This window comes from Heptranchias perlo, chromosome 22 (genome assembly GCF_035084215.1).
Source record: "Heptranchias perlo isolate sHepPer1 chromosome 22, sHepPer1.hap1, whole genome shotgun sequence".
NCBI classification, from domain to species: Eukaryota; Metazoa; Chordata; class Chondrichthyes; order Hexanchiformes; family Hexanchidae; genus Heptranchias; species Heptranchias perlo.
Window position 1 is genome coordinate 34796289 of NC_090346.1, and position 17897 is coordinate 34814185.

Consider the following 17897-nt stretch of genomic DNA (forward strand, 5'->3'; position numbering starts at 1 on the left):
TGTGGAGCTAAATGGGAAGACTTATTGTAGTAACCAAAGATGTGGTTTACTGGTTCCAAAAAAAATTACCAAGTTAGACTAATATAAATATATGTGTGTGTATATATATATATATATATATATAAACATAAGAAATAGGAGCAGGAGTAGGCCAATCGGCCCTTCGAGCCTGCTCTGCCATTTAATAAGATCTGATCCCAACCTCAAATCTAAATTCATGTCTGAACACCAACAACACCTTTGATTGGTGTGATCGTCTCCCAGCCTAATATATGCTATGCGATTTTAGAACCTTTCACTCACTCACCTGACGAAGGAGATAAGCTCCGAAAGCTTGTGATTTTCAAATAAAACTGTTGGACTATAACCTGGTGTTGTAAGATTCCCAACGTTCACATAATCCTGGCAAACATGTCAGTGCAATACTGAGGGTACCTTCATTGTTTAAGTTGTTGTCTTTCGTATGAGATATTAAACCAAGCCTCTGTCTGCTTGTCCGGCTAAATGTTAAAGATAACTTGGTACTATTTGGAGTTTTCCCGGTGTCAAGGCAAGATTCCCCCTTCAAACAACACCACAAAAAAAAAATTAGCTGATCATTCAGCTCTTGGTGTTTGCAGGACATTGTTGTGTTCAAATGATTGCCATATTTGTCTACATGACTGCACTTCAATATAATTATTGTATATGAAGATATCTTAATAGATGATAAGGCACAATATAAGTGCAGATTCTTCATTCATGATGATCATTTATTCTTTATTTGTTTGTCAGACTTTGAGACTTTCATCCAGCTCTTTGGATATTGTGCAAATTGGAAACCTTATTGTTTATGTACCCATAAAGGTCTTGTTTGATTTTCATTCTAAGCTAGGAGTGACTTTTCCAACAGACCCTGGATCTTTTTAAAGTGTGATTGGAACTTTATTTTGGGTATGATCACAAATGGGACATTGTTGGTCATCTTGGCTAAAATATATTCTGACACGTATTATTACATTGTTTTGCTGTTTAGTGTAGCAGATTATTTGTTCCACTTTAAAGTATGACTTGAGATAAGATTGGGAGGAGCCCAGTCCTGCTGGAATTATGTTCAGGTGTTCCCCTGATGAGGTGTGCCACAAAATGTGGAAGGGAGGGGGTCACTCTGAAATAAGTTTGTGGGTTTTTTCTTAAGTTGTGAAGGTGGGGTGAAATGGTGCCGTTAATCTATTTTTCAAAGATAACTGTAAAGTAGATTTCCATTGTCCATCACTTTTGCAGTGGTGGTTAGATGACTGAACAGAATTTATTTCTCTTTTTTAATAACCAGTTCCTTTCTTAATTGTAGCACTAGCTCAATATCTAACTGCATCAGTTAAATAGAGTGAAAATGTACTAAAACAAAAAAAATGTTAGATATGTAGCAAGGCAGTTAGTATCTGGAGAGAACACAGTTTAGTGTATTGGACAATAAAATGTACTGATTTTGTCACTATGCTGCCTTCTTGACATCTGCATACATTTTCATATGCAAATTAACAAGCCAAAACCAGCAGACAGGAAATCCAGTTCAATCAATTCTTAATCATAGAAGACAATTTCCAACAAGGCAGCTTTTTAAACCCCTTAAAAAGGAGGGTGGTGGTTAGGTGTGACAGTTTCCCTCCACCGATGACACTGGGTGAACCCATGTCATCTTGACTAATCAAATATTGAACCCAATAAAATAGTAATTAAGACAGTTAATGCAACATGTAACTCAAGTAATTGATTGATTAGTTAATAATTGATTCAGTTGCAACAGGTGTGCTGCATGAAGAGGCAGAACATATGTACAATCCCCCCACCAAAAAGGATGGCTAGAGAAGTGGTTTTGTTTTGTATAGTCCCTGGTGCTAAACAACTTTTATAGTGGTTGTTTGCCCAATAGTATGGAAGTTTAGGGTCCAATGTAGTGTTTGAGCTGTGTGCTTAACAATTCAATTTGGAAGCTTTTAGTCCTCTGTGGTAGACCTGCTAATATGCCATATATACCAGGGGCTGCAGTTAAGCAGCTTTTCTGCATGTGAATATTGAGTTTTATCAATGTCTCTAATAGTTTATTATAGCTTATCAGGTTTCAGTAACCACAGAAATGAAATCCTTTTAGCAAGGTAACTTTTAATGTCTCATTTCTCATCACCTCCATCCATGTCTTTGAAGTAATAGTTTAAAATAGTATGTACTTGTCTTGGCATCTGTAACTCTTACACTGCAGAATTGAGCCAAATAATATGGAGCAATGCAAATATCAAAGTTAGACTTCCAAAATGAACTGCAGTACACCCACAGTATTTATTTATAAATGTATATAGATGGTGGTCTTGTAAGTTTTCACTTGAGTAGTTTAGTGGGGAAATACTGAGTTTCATGAAATCTGTAAACGAAATGCATTTGAGTGTTTTCTCAAACGGAGTATAGTTATTTCCTGAAATTGTTTACTTGGCAGAGAGTGAAGACAAATGTCTGGGCTTGGCTAAGGAGGTAAAGGATAATTTGACCTGTAAGGGTCTTAGAAACAGGATGTTAGTAGCATTCAACATTAAGTAGATCATGCTGTAATCCTTGAAGTTTAAGGGGAATAACCTGAGTGTGTTTGCCCTGTAATTTTAGTAACTGTAACCTTGGTCTAGAAAACTAAACGTTATTTCTGTTCTGTTGTCGAGCTGGGCTTTATTGTTGTTGGATTAATTCCTTCAAAGATCTCTGCTATTTCTCGTATCTCCCAGCTATGACTTGAGAACAAAGCTTAGCTCTTTGGCCTTATTTAAATTTAACTCCTTATTAGGAATTTGAAAACTAGTTGCAGTTTATTCATAACTCTTAATTTATAGTTGGTTTTCATCCCTGTTCGGATTTAGAGCTTGCACTGACTTGTTGAAGCTATTTTGTGTATTAAAATGTACAGTAGCACTCATGAACTGGAGGGTAAATGGTTAATTACTTACTATTTGTTTTTTAAGGAGCTCTGTGGTATGGAATCCAAAACCAAGCAAAGTGTACGTACCCAGCATATCAAAAAGCAAGGAACTGAATCTCCACCGATAAGCCACTGCACTTCCACTTATTCCCCAGCCACTCCTACTAAAAGTGTAGGAGACGGAGATTCTTTCATTGGAAACATTAAGTGAGTTTATATTTAGTATCTGGCTGACTTTTAATTGTGATTTTTTTTTTTATTTGGTGGTCTACAATTAACTCCTTTTAAACTTTATGTACTTTTAGTGCCTTGTGCTTTTTTTGAATTATTTGCTTAAGCACAACTATACTGGCTATTGTAATCCAATTGTTGAAGTAAGGAATAGCCACAAATAATAATTCTTTCAAGTGGGATTGGTTGAGGACTAATTAACCTATTAAATAATTCCTTAAACTGAAGGAGTGTTAAATATGTTTGCTTATCAGATTTTTGTCAATTCATTGGTGATTTAGCATCTGAAAGACAAGGTAATATTTTAGGTGTAAAACTTCATCAAAACTGAATTCTTAATGTATTAGTATATTTCATGATCTGTTCAAATCTAGGGTGCCACAAACTTTTAATGTAGCACAATATGAACTTTTAACAGGAGTGTAATTTACTGCTGGAGCAATAAATGCAATAGGTGAAGTACTATTGTCTGTTCAAATGTGAATCTGCTTCAGAGAAACTGATGACAGTATGTTGATTTACCCAATGCTTCCATCATAAAATAGTGGGATGGGGGTTAGTGCCAGCAATTTTCCCATACAAAGTTTCTGATCCTAACTGAATTTTGCATCTGAAAGAGAGAAGTAAAAACTAACTCTTAAATTTAGTTTTAACAGCATATTAGCTTAATTGGCCTGTGAATTTACAGTCATGGAAGATGCTGGGTAGAGGGAAAGTCTCTCGCGCTCTCTCTCTCTCTCTCTCTCTCTCTCTGCACTTGGGCACCTCCTTTCTAAGTCATGATGTGGAGATGCCGGTGATGGACTGGGGTTGACAATTGTAAACAATTTTACAACACCAAGTTATAGTCCAGCAATTTTATTTTAAATTCACAAGCTTTCGGAGGCTTCCTCCTTCGTCAGGTGAACGATGTGAAAATGAAATCCTCGAAATGAAATCGCATTTATAATTCACAGAACAATGCTTGGTGAGTACAGACAGTTTTTTCAACTGCCCGTTGCCAAGGCAATCAGTGTGCAGACAGACAGGTGTTACCTGCCAGGTCTCACAGAATATACAAATCACAAAAAAAAAAACAGCAAACAAAAAAAAACAGAGATAGAGAGGTAGAAACATAGAAAAGACAGCAACTGACCCGTTATATTAAAAACAGATAACATTTGTTCGCTGGTGGGGTAACGTGTAGCGTGACATGAACCCAAGATCCCGGTTGAGGCCGTCCTCATGGGTGCGGAACTTGGCTATCAATTTCTGCTCGACGATTTTGCATTGTCGTGTGTCTCGAAGGCCGCCTTGGAGTACGCTTACCCAAAGGTCGGTGGATGAATGTCCATGACTGCTGAAGTGTTCCCCGACTGGGAGGGAACCCTCCTGTTTGGCGATTGTTGCGCGGTGTCCGTTCATCCGTTGTCGCAGCGTCTGCATGGTCTCGCCAATGTACCATGCTCTGGGGCATCCTTTCCTGCAACGTATGAGGTAGACAACGTTGGCCGAGTCACAGGAGTGACTCGGCCAATGCGATTTCATTTCGAGGATTTCATTTTCACATCGTTCACCTGACGAAGGAGGAAGCCTCCGAAAGCTTGTGAATTTAAAATAAAATTGCTGGACTATAACTTGGTGTTGTAAAATTGTTTACAATCCTTTCTAAGTGGCATGGGAGAAACCCTGATTACTGGTTACCTGCATATGTTCTCAGCAAAGAAATCTAAATGGACATGCTCTTCTGGTGCCAAGAGGGAGAAGAAATATTTCTGTAGAACTTGCTGTTTTCTAATACTGCTCTTGTGTTTCAGATGAATTTCTTACATGCAATAAGTAGACTTTTAATGTTAAAGTGCTCAGGTATAACAAACATGTTTCAAGTAATTTTAGAGGAAGTAAACGCAAAACATAAATACATTGCTTAAAATCTACATTTTTCTTAAAACAGGAGAGAAACTCCAACTTTTAGAAGTTCCCTGGAATTTCCCATAGACAAAATTGAGAAGAAAGTTGACTTCCATGTCAGTTCCCCATCTGCTTTTTCTAAGCTGTCAATTTCAAGACATAACACTCCCCCTATCACGTGCCATGGTTCCTGGTCTGCAAGGTAACTTATTTTTCTAACTTCTGTCCACTTTTTACGATAAAGAAGTGTACATCTTCCAAGAGTTATTTGGAGGCAAACCTTTAAAATTAGCCATCAGTAAGGAATAAGAAATCAAAGCTAGCTAAGTTGAATTGCATTAGGAGCTTGGGAGTGCAAATTCTGTTTAAAATTTTTGCCACATGAACAATGCTTTGATATTTAATTCTGACTAAGTTTTAATGTTATCTTTTAGCGTGTATAATATTTGATTCTCTTGCTAATTATCCTAGGAGTCTATCCCCAAGCTTTTCAAACCGGTCCTCTCCTATAAGTGTAAATCAAGCAAACCAAACTCATTATTCTGACTCCCAGACTGACCCATTTGCAAATGGAGCGGACATACAGGTCAGCAACTTGGATTACAGGATGTCCAGAAAGGAACTACAACAAATATTGCATGAGATTTTCTTCAGGCATGGCAAGGTAAACTGGCTGAATGCTCAAATAAAAAGTAACGCTTCAGGCTGAGTACTGTTTTATAGCTGCACTCCAATATAGCAATATTGCAGAGCTGTAAATAACGCGATCAGTAGTAGCGGTGAAGCTTTTGCCATGTTTTCAGTTTTTTAAATGGGGTCCTTATTTGGAGCCCAACCATCTCTGAAAGATTTGTATTGGGTTAGAAATGCAATCGGAATGTTAACTTCTGACTTAGCCACAGGCTGGACTGAGCATGATGAGAAAATTCCTGAAAGAACATTGATTGCACCTTTTTACCACTGGACTGTTCTTGGTCTATGTTGCTGTTAGACCTGGAGAAGATAATGACCATAAACTCAATTTAAAGTTTTAAAATTTGGATTTGTGATTGTGCTACATTCTTTCATCCTCACCCAGTGCTTGTTAAAATTTTCACATTTCAATGTCTGCTTCTGTACTGTGAGTGTACCTAACATGGTAATCCTGCTCTGCTGTAATGGCTTGTATTTTTGGGGTGCTTTTTAAAAAGACTCCTCAAATTGGTAATGGATTATCTTATTCCTGTTGGGAAGGTATTTGGGCTGTGGCATCTTGTAATTAACCTGTGGCTAAGCAGTTTTTAATTATTCAGGTTGAGGTTTTGAATGTATTTCCTGCTGTTTACAGTTATATTCAAACATTCACTTAAAATATCCTTTTGATGATACAGTACTACCCAGTCATTTAAAAATTAGCTGAATTTGCAGTGATCATAAGCATTGACTGAAATAATTTGTTTGTTACACTCCCTTTTTTGGGGATGGGGTGTTTACTGAAGAGAGCAGAGGTGGAAATCACCACTTTACTGTAGTTGACTATCATCTTTATGGTTACTAACTGTGTTGAAATGCATTATCAGAATAAAAGGATCTGTTTACATTGATTTTGTAAACCCGTTTCTTTAGATAGTTTAGCTAACTGACCTGATAAAGCATGTGATTTCCAGTCAGGTTATGGATTTAATCATATTTTGGTTGATCTGCCTTAATTGAACAAGTTAACCCAATTGGAGTGCTAAACAAAAGCATTTCATAAAACCTTTTGTGGGGGGAGTGAAGTGAGTCGAAAATAATATTTTTCTTTCAAGGTTGCTAATCCTATACTGTTGATTGGATTGATCAGTCTAGCAATTAGTCCCAATCACTCCCTGTCATTATAACTAGAACCTCTAGTTTTTTTTTGCCTGTGCTGCCACACTGGTTGAGATCTGCTACTTTAGACCTACAAACCTAGAACCACACCTGATGCATTTACTCACTGAGCCTTGAGGGGAGCAGTTGTGGCTATTTCTTGCAGTTTCTACGTTATTAGTTTGTGAATCGCCTGCAATTAGATGGGGTTTTTTTTCATGAATTTTGATCAAATTATCAACAGACTTCTTGCATGACTATCTCAAAACAGAACAAATTTCTGAATTTAAAAAAAACAAAACTTTATAATCACCCAAAAATGAGCCATAACTGGAAGCATTTTTTGTCTTAATTCCTGGGTTTGTAGGTGAAGAATGTGGAACTAAGTCCTCATACTGATTATCAGCTGAAGGCAACAGTCCAGATGGGGAGTCTCCAGGAAGCGATCACAGCTGTCAATAGTCTACACAGATACAAAATAGGAAGCAAGAGAGTCCAAGTGTCATTGGCTACTGGAAACACCAATAAATCGCTGGCTTTACTTGGGTAAGATTGTTTCTACCTCTACTGCAAGTTTAAAATTGCTTGTTTTACTGGCTTGTACTTTTCATGATTGTTTGCCAAACTTTGAATATTTGGGGGTGGGAGGAAGAGAGGGAGGCGCTATATTTGAAGTGAAGATTTTTTCAAACTGTTTAAGCCTGTCCTTTGTAATTTTTTTAATGATTAGAAAAGAACTAATGATTCTGGCAGTTCTTTCTAACTTTAAAAACTTCATTGGCAGTTGGAGGCTAGAAAGCAAAGATCTGTGCACATGACTTGAGGTGGGTATATGCAAAGCTCTTCTCTCTGATTCAAGTTACATAGAATATACGGCACAGAAACAGGCCATTCGGCCCAACTGATCTATGCCGGTGTCTATGCTCGACATGAGCCTCCTCCCACCCATTTTCAGCTAACCGTATCAGCATAACCTACGAAACATAAGTGTAGTGTGAATAATCAGTGTAATTTGCACGACTTGAAATATCACACTGCTATAATGGTACCAACTGGCGTACTACCATAAAACACAAGTACTCATGTCCCATCTTCATACAGGTTAGTATAATGCCGTGGGGAGCAGAGATGCTACTTCATACATTTTGTAAAAAATTTTTTATTGCCATAATGACATTTGTGTACTGGTGCACCCACTATACCCCTCTTTCCCCCCCCCCCCCCCTCCCAAGCGAATTTTGTGGTCTATTTCAAACCTTAAATCTAGGGATAAATGGATGGTTCAGTATCATTCACTTTTTGGGCCTGAACACATTGCATACTGATCGGATGAAAATCTCTGCTAGCTGTAAAGGTCCTTCATAAAGTTGAGGGTTTTTTAAGCAGTTGAAAGCATTTCTTTTCGGCACAAGTATACAGCACAAAACGCCCACAAATAATCACACTTTTTATCTTGCTCAAAGGTCATGAAAAATTGGGAAGTGGGAGGAAAAAGTTGCACAACCCCAGTAGGTGATTGGCACCTTAGATCGAGATTGACGTATTGTTGGGGCAAGATAGAGGAAGCTTTGTATCAGCATGTACAGTAATTGACTTGGGAGTGCTTGATGCTGGTATTGGTGTCCAAAATTAAATTGTTCCATTCACCAGAACTAAAATTCTTCACCTTTTTTGAGAATAATTAACAGTAAAGTGAATCTGTGCCATTTCACCAACGCCCTTACATTGTGCCCTTATCACCAAGGTGAGTCAGCCTTTCAAATCTTTGTGCAGTGCCAGAGTTTGCAGTCTCTGTTCCATTATTTGAAGGGGGCTAGCTTTTTGATATTTTTGGTTGCCCTTTTCATTGTCATTTATTTTTGGTCACCTTCCCTTGGCAATCCTTCAGATCGGTTTCTTCCTGTGCCATCCGTAAATCCAGGATGTGTAGAATCACTGAGCATGGCTTGTCCATGCTTCATTGCTTGGTATGTGTCTGGGTAACCGGACCTTGGCATGTGGTGTCTGATTTGGTGGAAGTCTTCTATTTTTAGTGGACACCACATAATGCTGCTTGTATAATTGCACCTGATCTTTGTTCTGTTATTACTGTGCTGTTTGATTTCCAAATCAAGTTTGGACAGACCACTTCTCAACATGGAGGTACTTCTTAATAGAAACATTTTTGTAGTGTCCTCCCTGTAGGGGGATGTACTTGGTAGAATCCAGTGGGTCTGTGCTTTGCCCAGTATGTGACTGAGGCTTCTCTTCTTCCCACCATTCTTGTGTCTGACCAAAGCAGTGCATCTTTCACCTTGATGAACACAAAAATAGCATGGTGTTGGATCAGTGGAGCAACGACCACCAAAATGATGCTTGGGGCACACTTTCATTGTATTTTTTCAACCAGTTTAAAAACGATTCCCTTTTCATTGCAACAGTGACCTAACTTAACAAAAGAAAGTGTTGTAATTTATTATATGAAAACCACACAATGTACTATATTTAGATCAGCAAAATAAGACATTTTTAATTTTTGTGTTTCTGTGAGGAAAAACATCTTATAGTATAGGGCAGTAACACAAATTCCAGTATTTGTTAATATGGTTTTAACTTGTACTCTGGAAGAAAGATTATTAAGCCCTATGAAATTGGGTGTTTTAATTTAAGCAAAATATCAGAAAAAAGGATTGATCCCTTCACCTGTTTGTGAATTGCTCTGATTATTCCATCATAATTCAAAAATAAATCTTACAAAACTACTTGGTATTGATGACTTGTCGTATTCAGAAATGTCATGAATGAATGTCTTGCTCTGATTTGTTTATTTTTGATTACAGCTCTGAGGCCATGTCTATCCTGCAGGATGCCCCAGCATGTTGCTTGCCACTGTTCAAATTTACAGAGATTTATGAGAAAAGGTACAATTTTTAGTTCTGTGGGCTGTTAGTACACTAACCTAATTTAGTATAACAATGTTTCTGTGAAATATGTTTATCCCTTTGATTTGAGAAGTGTGAGAGGTGAGGGGGAACAAATTACGCAGTTGAGACTTGCTTTACCCCTGTACTCCTGATTTTGGAGTCAGGCACCTGCTTCTCCCTCTAGGCTGTATTCTGTGGTGTAAAGGAGTTGAGATCCTGGGAGCAAAAATGTAGGTCTCAATGTTCATCAGACTAAGGAAGCTGCTTTTTGTCAAATAAATGTAAGACCCAGTCTCTGTGTTACATAACAGAGCCCACCACTTTAGAGACAGGTTCTCAACTTGCAGCCTAAATGGGCTCACTTGACTCTGCTCCAAAACAGTACCAAAGCAAGCTCAGAAGTAGTAACACTTCAAAACAAGCCTTGAGACCAAAAGTTTTGCACTTGAAGAGCAATTTTAAAAAGTTGGAAATAAAGTTCAATTGAGACCGAATTGAAATTCATCTGCAAAGCTAAGGCATTTGAGAGGTATGTTACAAGGTCATTTCTTTCCTTCAACCCTTCTTGTCTTTGCTTAACGCTGCTCTGAAACAGGCACCTGGGGAAATGTGCAAAAGCAGCCTGTAGTGATTTGGAGAGACAGATGGGGGCTTTCTGTCTTTACCCTGAGATTGAGTGGTTTTCATCAGTGCCCCTCCCCCATCATTACAGTGGCTGATATCAGTAACTTGCATGTAAATGGTTATGGCCACACATCACTGAGACACACCCAATAATAGCTTTTTGACCTATGAACTTAATCTAGATATGAGTTGAATGCATATTTGGTGTAGGGGAAGGAGGCTTTTTTTTTCTTTTCCATTCTTTCCTCCCCATCCCGGTGTAGAAAGGTAAATTTATGCACTAAATTTACACGCTGTTGCAGACGAAAAGGAATATTCTCACCTCTTCAGTTCTGTGAAACTGGATATAAATGGTACCAGTGTGATGTGCCTAAATGGAGAATTGGTTACAGCTTTGTTTCATGCTGTGTGACAGTATATATTTCACTGAGATATGAAATGTATCAAATTATGTTTGGCAAAATGGGAACGTTTCTTACCGTTTGTATAGATTGATTTTTTTTTAAAAGTCAGATTATTTTGCTCAGTTTAACAGCATTTATATTCCAAGTACTAAGCGCACTTGTATTTTTATACATAATAGCTTGTAGCACAGAAACTGTAATTAATGCTCTTCAGAAAATTCCATAACTGTTTAGTAAGTTTTTATAACCTATCTCCCTCCAGATTCGGACACAAATTGATTGTGTCTGATTTATACAAATTAACGGACACTGTGGCTATTCGTGATCAAGTAAATGGACGGATGGTTTGTCTCCTGCCCAACATGCAAACTAGGCAGAGCCCATTGGGTTCTGCATTGTTATATGATGGTTCATCAGCCAATTGCAGCCCAGTGATATTTGAAGAACTAGAATACCATGAACCAATCTGTAAACAGCACTGCACTGATAATGGCTATAGGTAGGAAGCATGTTTCTATTGGTTGTTGGCCACATCCAATCAATAAATGTTTCATTTTATGTTTAACTGTAAGAATAAGCATCACTGCAACTTTTGCTGCCTCCTTAGAAATTGCCTGAAAATAATGAAGAAAATCATGCCTATAATATGACACACTTGTTCAGGTCACTGCACTTCAAAAAGTAATATTGAGATGTTTTAATGTGTTCATGTGCTATACAAAGGCAGTGTATCAATTTTGCACAAACTCTGAGCAACTCTTCATTTTCACACATCCTAAACACACTTATATTCCTCTTTGCAGTATTTTGCTGTTAATCAATGTCAAATTTTTATTCGGGGTAGATAAATGTAGAAGCTGCGAAAAGTGCGTGCCTTGGAATAACATTTTATTTTCTTTTTCTATTGCAGTGAAAATGAATTCGATCCAGATTCCTATAAAATACCCTTCATAACATTGTCCCTAAAAACATTTACACCACAGGTTCATAGCCTGTTACATACACATGAGGGTACTGTGCCTCTCCTCAGGTGAGTGCTTGCCTTTTTAAATAGTACTCTATTCTCTATTTGCTTGATGCAACTCATCGGTTGGACTGGGGAGAAAAGCGGCAGTATTTCCAAAGTTTAATGTCTGCCTTGTGATGTGCTTAAACTGTTCAGAGCTGTACTATAATTGCCCTAGTCTGTTGGAACATTAGAAGATGGGCCAGTGGGTCAGTCCACAAGATAGAAACAATTCAAGTGAAAACCTACTTCATGTTGGCTTTGTTGCCACTTCTCACAGGGCACGTTATCTTAAACTCAACTCAGCAGCAAAATTTCTGAACCACTAACTGGGCCCGGGCTTAATAAAGGAGAGTTTCGAAAAATGATAGAAATTTCAGCACATAAATCCTCCAGTGTCTGTGCCAACGCTGGTGCCTCCCCTCCCCCAGATCCTTTTATATTCCTCCTTTTCAAATATTTATCCCATTTCCCTTTTTAAATGATCTTGTCTCTACCTCAATAGCCACTTGTGATGAAGCATTTCATGCTTTAATAGCCCTCAGTTCAAGAACCTTCCTTCTCACTTGCCCCATGGTTCTTCCAGTGAAAATCCTCGGTCTTTGACCCCATTCGCCCACCAGTGGAAACAGTCTTTCACGGTTGACCCACAGTAAAGTCCCCAGGTTTCACTCACTCCTTTACCTGCTGCTGCTCCTCCCGGCCCTGCAGAAAATGCTGATCCCCATTCCACGGTCTCCCTCTCTCCCCTCACCCAAGCCCCCATCCCCAGTCGCTCTCGCTCTCTCCCAATTGGTTCCATCCCTCTACCATAGGGGAGGTGATGTCATTGAGCCAGAGATTTCTCTGTGGTGGCAGCCCATGGCATCACGGAGCCACGGTGGTGGCACTGCTGCAGCGGGAAATTTAAAGCATGAAGATCTCCCGATTGCTAGCAGCAGTGTCCGGAAGAATCGTGCCTCATTCCAGGAGACTCCCGGGCAGTCCAGGAGGGTTGGCAACCCTAGTTGGTACTGAAATATTACAGTACATAAATATTAAAATGGGCAGTATCTGTGTTGAGTGCTTAATGTTAAAGCCACATGTGGGCACTACCTAAATTTTGAACAAACAATTAAAGAACTGAGCTGTGAAGTTAGTATGTTTAGAATAGCTGAAATTTTTTTTAAAATGCTAGAAACATACAGCAGGTCCATCAGCATCTATAAAGAGAAAGGACAGGTTAACATTTTGCATCTATACAGATTTCCAGCATTTGCAGTTTTTTTGTGAAATTAATAAAGGTGTACCTAACTTTTAATTACACTTCTTAATGGGGGTGTATGGGAGTAATGTTTGTGTCCAGAGTGCATTCCATATTAAATTGTTTGAAACCCTAGCATTGACAAAATGGCAAAGCAGGCAATCGCAAGCTTCCCACAGTTCTTTGCTTCAGTTCTTATTCCTCCAATTAATGTATTTGAGATTGTCATTGCTTGAAACATAGCAAAGTTTAAATTTCCTGCTGCAGTTCCCTGACTGACCAGTAGTGTCAGCAGATCACTTTAGTTAAATAAAACAAAAAATGTGCTGAACGAAGTAAACTACTATTTTCCTGTACCGGAAATAGACAATATATTTAATACCACCAGAGTGCCAAATCATTGGGCATTGTTACTCAGCCCAGTCATCATCCACTACTCATGCACATAGATTTTATTTCAGCAGGGGAATCACTGAATCACTTTCAGATGATTTCCACCCACCCAAATCCGCATTCTTCCTATCCCAGGAGTGGTGAGGCCCATGGCAAGACCACAATATTACAGCCCCAGCTGAAACAAGCTATCGGCACAGTTGGGAATCAAACCTGAAATTCCTGATCTGTACCTTTTAGAGCATAGTAGGAGGTCACTAGGCCCATCGTGTGTGTGCTGGCGCTTTGCTAGAACAGTCCAAGACTTGCCTCACTTTCTTCCTGTAGCCTTTTATCTTCCTTTGCTTCAAACATTTATCTAATTTTCCCTTAAAAGATGCAGTGGTCTCTCCCTCAAACATTCCATGTGGCAAAACATTCCACATTCCACCAGCCCTCTATGCAAAGAAATTTCTCCTAATCCATCTCCTCACTCAGCGATTTTATATAGTTGATGACCTCCCATCACTGACACCCAAACTCAGTTACATGCTGAGCTGTTAGAAGGGGGAGGTTGAATTACGAATATACAAAAATGACGGACAGGAAAAGACTTGCTGGCCTATCCAGCCTGTCCCAGTTGTGATGCCTTGTGCATCTCGACACATACACTTGCCTCCTACCCAAAACCTTCTAATCTCCTAGGAGAGGTGAAAAACTGGATTTAAAAACCCAGGCCAATTAGGGGGGGGATAAAACTGGAAAATTGCTCTGACCCCCTTAGGTGATCAAAACTAGTCTTAGGTGATCACATTGGCCCTGATTTACATTAGAAGCTACCTACCTCTATGATAACTCAGATCACATTAGCCCAGGCCTTGAGCATGCTTAATTCCAGTATTCACATTAGCTTTTTAAGTCTCCTTGCTGTATATAAGTGGGCAGGGCTTTATTCATTCAATGGATATATTTTTGATTTTGTTGTGGTTGCATCTTTATTACCATATATAAATACTATTTACATTATGACTTGTCTCGTTTTCAAAAAATCTGACTTTTTTTTTCTGTTTTGCAGCTTTCTAGACTGTTATGCTGCAGAGTTCACTGTTCTGAGGATAGTGGAGGAGGGGGAAGGTGGCATTCCTTTGGAGCACCTCATAACCTGTGTCCCTGGTGTTAACATTGTTACTGCGCAGAATGGCATTAAAGTTGTAAAATGGGTGCATAACAAGCCACCACCTCCTAATGCTGGTAAGCTGACATAAATTCCCTATTTAAATCAAGCAATGGAAAAAGTCTGGATTAATCTGCAACATATCAAAAGCGTGGGCGCAATTGCTGTGGTTATTATTTTATTTCAAATAAAATCAAAATTTTCAGATTAGTAAGTATCTCCACAAGCTGTGTGTGACTGTTTTCATAAAGTATCATTGTCCTATAGTATCTAAGTGAAATCTTAACCATATCAAAACTTTTAAAAGATATGGGGATAGGGTGGGAAAGTAGAGTTGAGGTAGATCATCAGCCATGATCTTATTGAATGGCGGAGCAGGCTCGAAGGGCCGTATGGCCTACTCTTGTTCCCGTTTCTTATATTAAGAATATAAAAGCGAGTCAATCTCGTGGCATTGCAAACAGGAAGTCAAACCAAGAGAAGTCTTTAGGTCAAGCTGGGTTAGAGCATGGGTGATAATTGGGCAAAGGCAGACGGACACAATTCAGTCCCCATCTTAGTTATGCATTTTATCCTTGTATTTCCATTGTTTTCTATGCCCTCATTTATAATGGAAACTGGCTATGGAAACTTTGTCGCATTGTAATTGCCAGTAGTGGTGCTACAGTGTTCCACTACAAAGAGAGTGCAATTGCAGCATGGCAAGTTTTGCTTATAAATGTGGACATAGAAATTTATAATCATGGAAAATAAACACAGATGTAAGGCTTTTAATATATAGATAGGTGATTTTTTTTTTTATTCGTTCACTGGATGTGGGCGTCGCTGGCAAGGCCGGCATTTATTGCCCATCCCTAATTGCCCTCGAAGGTGGTGGTGAGCTGCCTTCTTGAACCGCTGCAGTCCGTGTGGTGACGGTTCTCCCACAGTGCTGTTAGGAAGGGAGTTCCAGGATTTTGACCCAGCGACAATGAAGGAACGGCGATATATTTCCAAGTCGGGATGGTGTGCGACTTGGAGGGGAACGTGCAGGTGGTGTTGTTCCCATGCGCCTGCTGCCCTTGTCCTTCTAGGTGGTAGAGGTCGCGGGTTTGGGAGGTGCTGTCGAAGAAGCCTTGGCGAGTTGCTGCAGTGCATCCTGTGGATGGTGCACACTGCAGCCACAGTGCGCCGGTGGTGAAGGGAGTGAATGTTTAGGGTGGTGGATGGGGTGCCAATCAAGCGGGCTGCTTTATCTTGGATGGTGTCGAGCTTCTTGAGTGTTGTTGGAGCTGCACTCATCCAGGCAAGTGGAGAGTATTCCATCACACTCCTGACTTGTGCCTTGTAGATGGTGGAAACGCTTTGGGGAGTCAGGAGGTGAGTCACTCGCCGCAGAATACCCAGCCTCTGACCTGCTCTCGTAGCCACAGTATTTATATGGCTGGTCCAGTTAAGTTTCTGGTCAATGGTGACCCCCAGGATGTTGATGGTGGGGGATTCGGCGATGGTAATGCCGTTGAATGTCAAGGGGAGGTGGTTAGACTCTCTCTTGTTGGAGATGGTCATTGCCTGGCACTTATCTGGCGCGAATGTTACTTGCCACTTATGAGCCCAAGCCTGGATGTTGTCCAGGTCTTGCTGCATGCAGGCTCGGACTGCTTCATTATCTGAGGGGTTGCGAATGGAACTGAACACTGTGCAGTCATCAGCGAACATCCCCATTTCTGACCTTATGATGGAGGGAAGGTCATTGATGAAGCAGCTGAAGATGGTTGGGCCTAGGACACTGCCCTGAGGAACTCCTGCAGCAATGACCTGGGGCTGAGATGATTGGCCTCCAACAACCACTACCATCTTCCTTTGTGCTAGGTATGACTCCAGCCACTGGAGAGTTTTCCCCCTGATTCCCATTGACTTCAATTTTACTAGGGCTCCTTGGTGCCACACTCGGTCAAATGCTGCCTTGATGTCAAGGGCAGTCACTCTCACCTCACCTCTGGAATTCAGCTCTTTTGTCCATGTTTGGACCAAGGCTGTAATGAGGTCTGGAGCCGAGTGGTCCTGGCGGAACCCAAACTGAGCATCGGTGAGCAGGTTATTGGTGAGTAAGTGCCGCTTGATAGCACTGTCGACGACACCTTCCATCACTTTGCTGATGATTGAGAATAGACTGATGGGGCGGTAATTGGCCGGATTGGATTTGTCCTGCTTTTTGTGGACAGGACATACCTGGGCAATTTTCCACATTGTCGGGTGGATGCCAGTGTTGTAGCTGTACTGGAACAGCTTGGCTAGAGGCGCAGCTAGTTCTGGAGCACAAGTCTTCAGCACTACAGCTGGGATGTTGTCAGGGCCCATAGCCTTTGCTGTATCCAGTGCACTCAGCCGTTTCTTGATATCACGTGGAGTGAATCGAATTGGCCGAAGACTGGCTTCCGTGATGGTGGGGATATCTGGAGGAGGCTGAGATGAATTATCCACTCGGCACTTCTGGCTGAAGATGGTTGCAAACGCTTCAGCCTTGTCTTTTGCACTCACGTGCTGGACTCCGCCATCATTGAGAATGGGGATGTTTGCAGAGCCTCCTCCTCCCGTTAGTTGTTTAATTGTCCACCACCATTCACGACTGGATGTGGCAGGACTGCAGAGCTTTGATCTGATCCGTTGGTTGTGGAATCGCTTAGCTCTGTCTATAGCATGTTGCTTCCGCTGTTTAGCATGCATGTAGTCCTGAGTTGTAGCTTCACCAGGTTGGCACCTCATTTTCCGGTACGCCTGGTGCTGCTCCTGGCATGCTCTTCTACACTCCTCATTGAACCAGGGTTGATCCCCTGGCTTGTTGGTAATGGTAGAGTGAGGAATATGCCGGGCCATGAGGTTACAGATTGTGCTGGAATACAATTCTGCTGCTGCTGATGGCCCACAGCGCCTCATGGATGCCCAGTTTTGAGCTGCTAGATCTGTTCTGAATCTATCCCATTTAGCACGGTGGTAGTGCCACACAACACGTTGGATGGTGTCCTCAGTGCAAAGACGGGATTTCATCTCCACGAGGACTGTGCGGTGGTCACTCCTACCAATACTGTCATGGACAGATGCATTTGCGACAGGTAGATTGGTGAGGATGAGGTCAAGTAAGTTTTTCCCTCGTGTTGGTTCGCTTACCACCTGCCGCAGGCCCAGTCTAGCAGCTATGTCCTTCAGGACTCGGCCAGCTCGGTCAGTAGTGGTGCTACCGAGCCACTCTTGGTGATGGACATTGAAGTCCCCCACCCAGAGTACATTTTGTGCCCTTGC

General features: G+C 40.6%; 1 protein-coding gene across 6 annotated transcripts in view; it reads left to right on the top strand.

Moving 5' to 3' along the window:
• Nucleotides 1-17897, top strand: part of LOC137340639 (meiosis regulator and mRNA stability factor 1) — a 60214-nt gene that overhangs the window by 23532 nt on the left and 18785 nt on the right. For 5 of the 6 annotated variants that reach the window (XR_010966842.1, XM_068003229.1, XM_068003228.1 and 2 more), the window contains exons 9-16: nucleotides 2985-3148; nucleotides 5106-5264; nucleotides 5534-5726; nucleotides 7260-7438; nucleotides 9712-9792; nucleotides 11086-11322; nucleotides 11734-11853; nucleotides 14520-14695. Coding sequence is in view for 5 of the 6 variants with exons in the window: in XM_068003229.1 (XP_067859330.1) it covers nucleotides 2985-3148; nucleotides 5106-5264; nucleotides 5534-5726; nucleotides 7260-7438; nucleotides 9712-9792; nucleotides 11086-11322; nucleotides 11734-11853; nucleotides 14520-14695 (1309 nt within the window). In the remaining variant the exon portion in view is untranslated. The remainder of the gene's footprint in view (nucleotides 1-2984; nucleotides 3149-5105; nucleotides 5265-5533; nucleotides 5727-7259; nucleotides 7439-9711; nucleotides 9793-11085; nucleotides 11323-11733; nucleotides 11854-14519; nucleotides 14696-17897) is intronic. The other variant, XM_068003231.1, reaches the window with a different exon arrangement.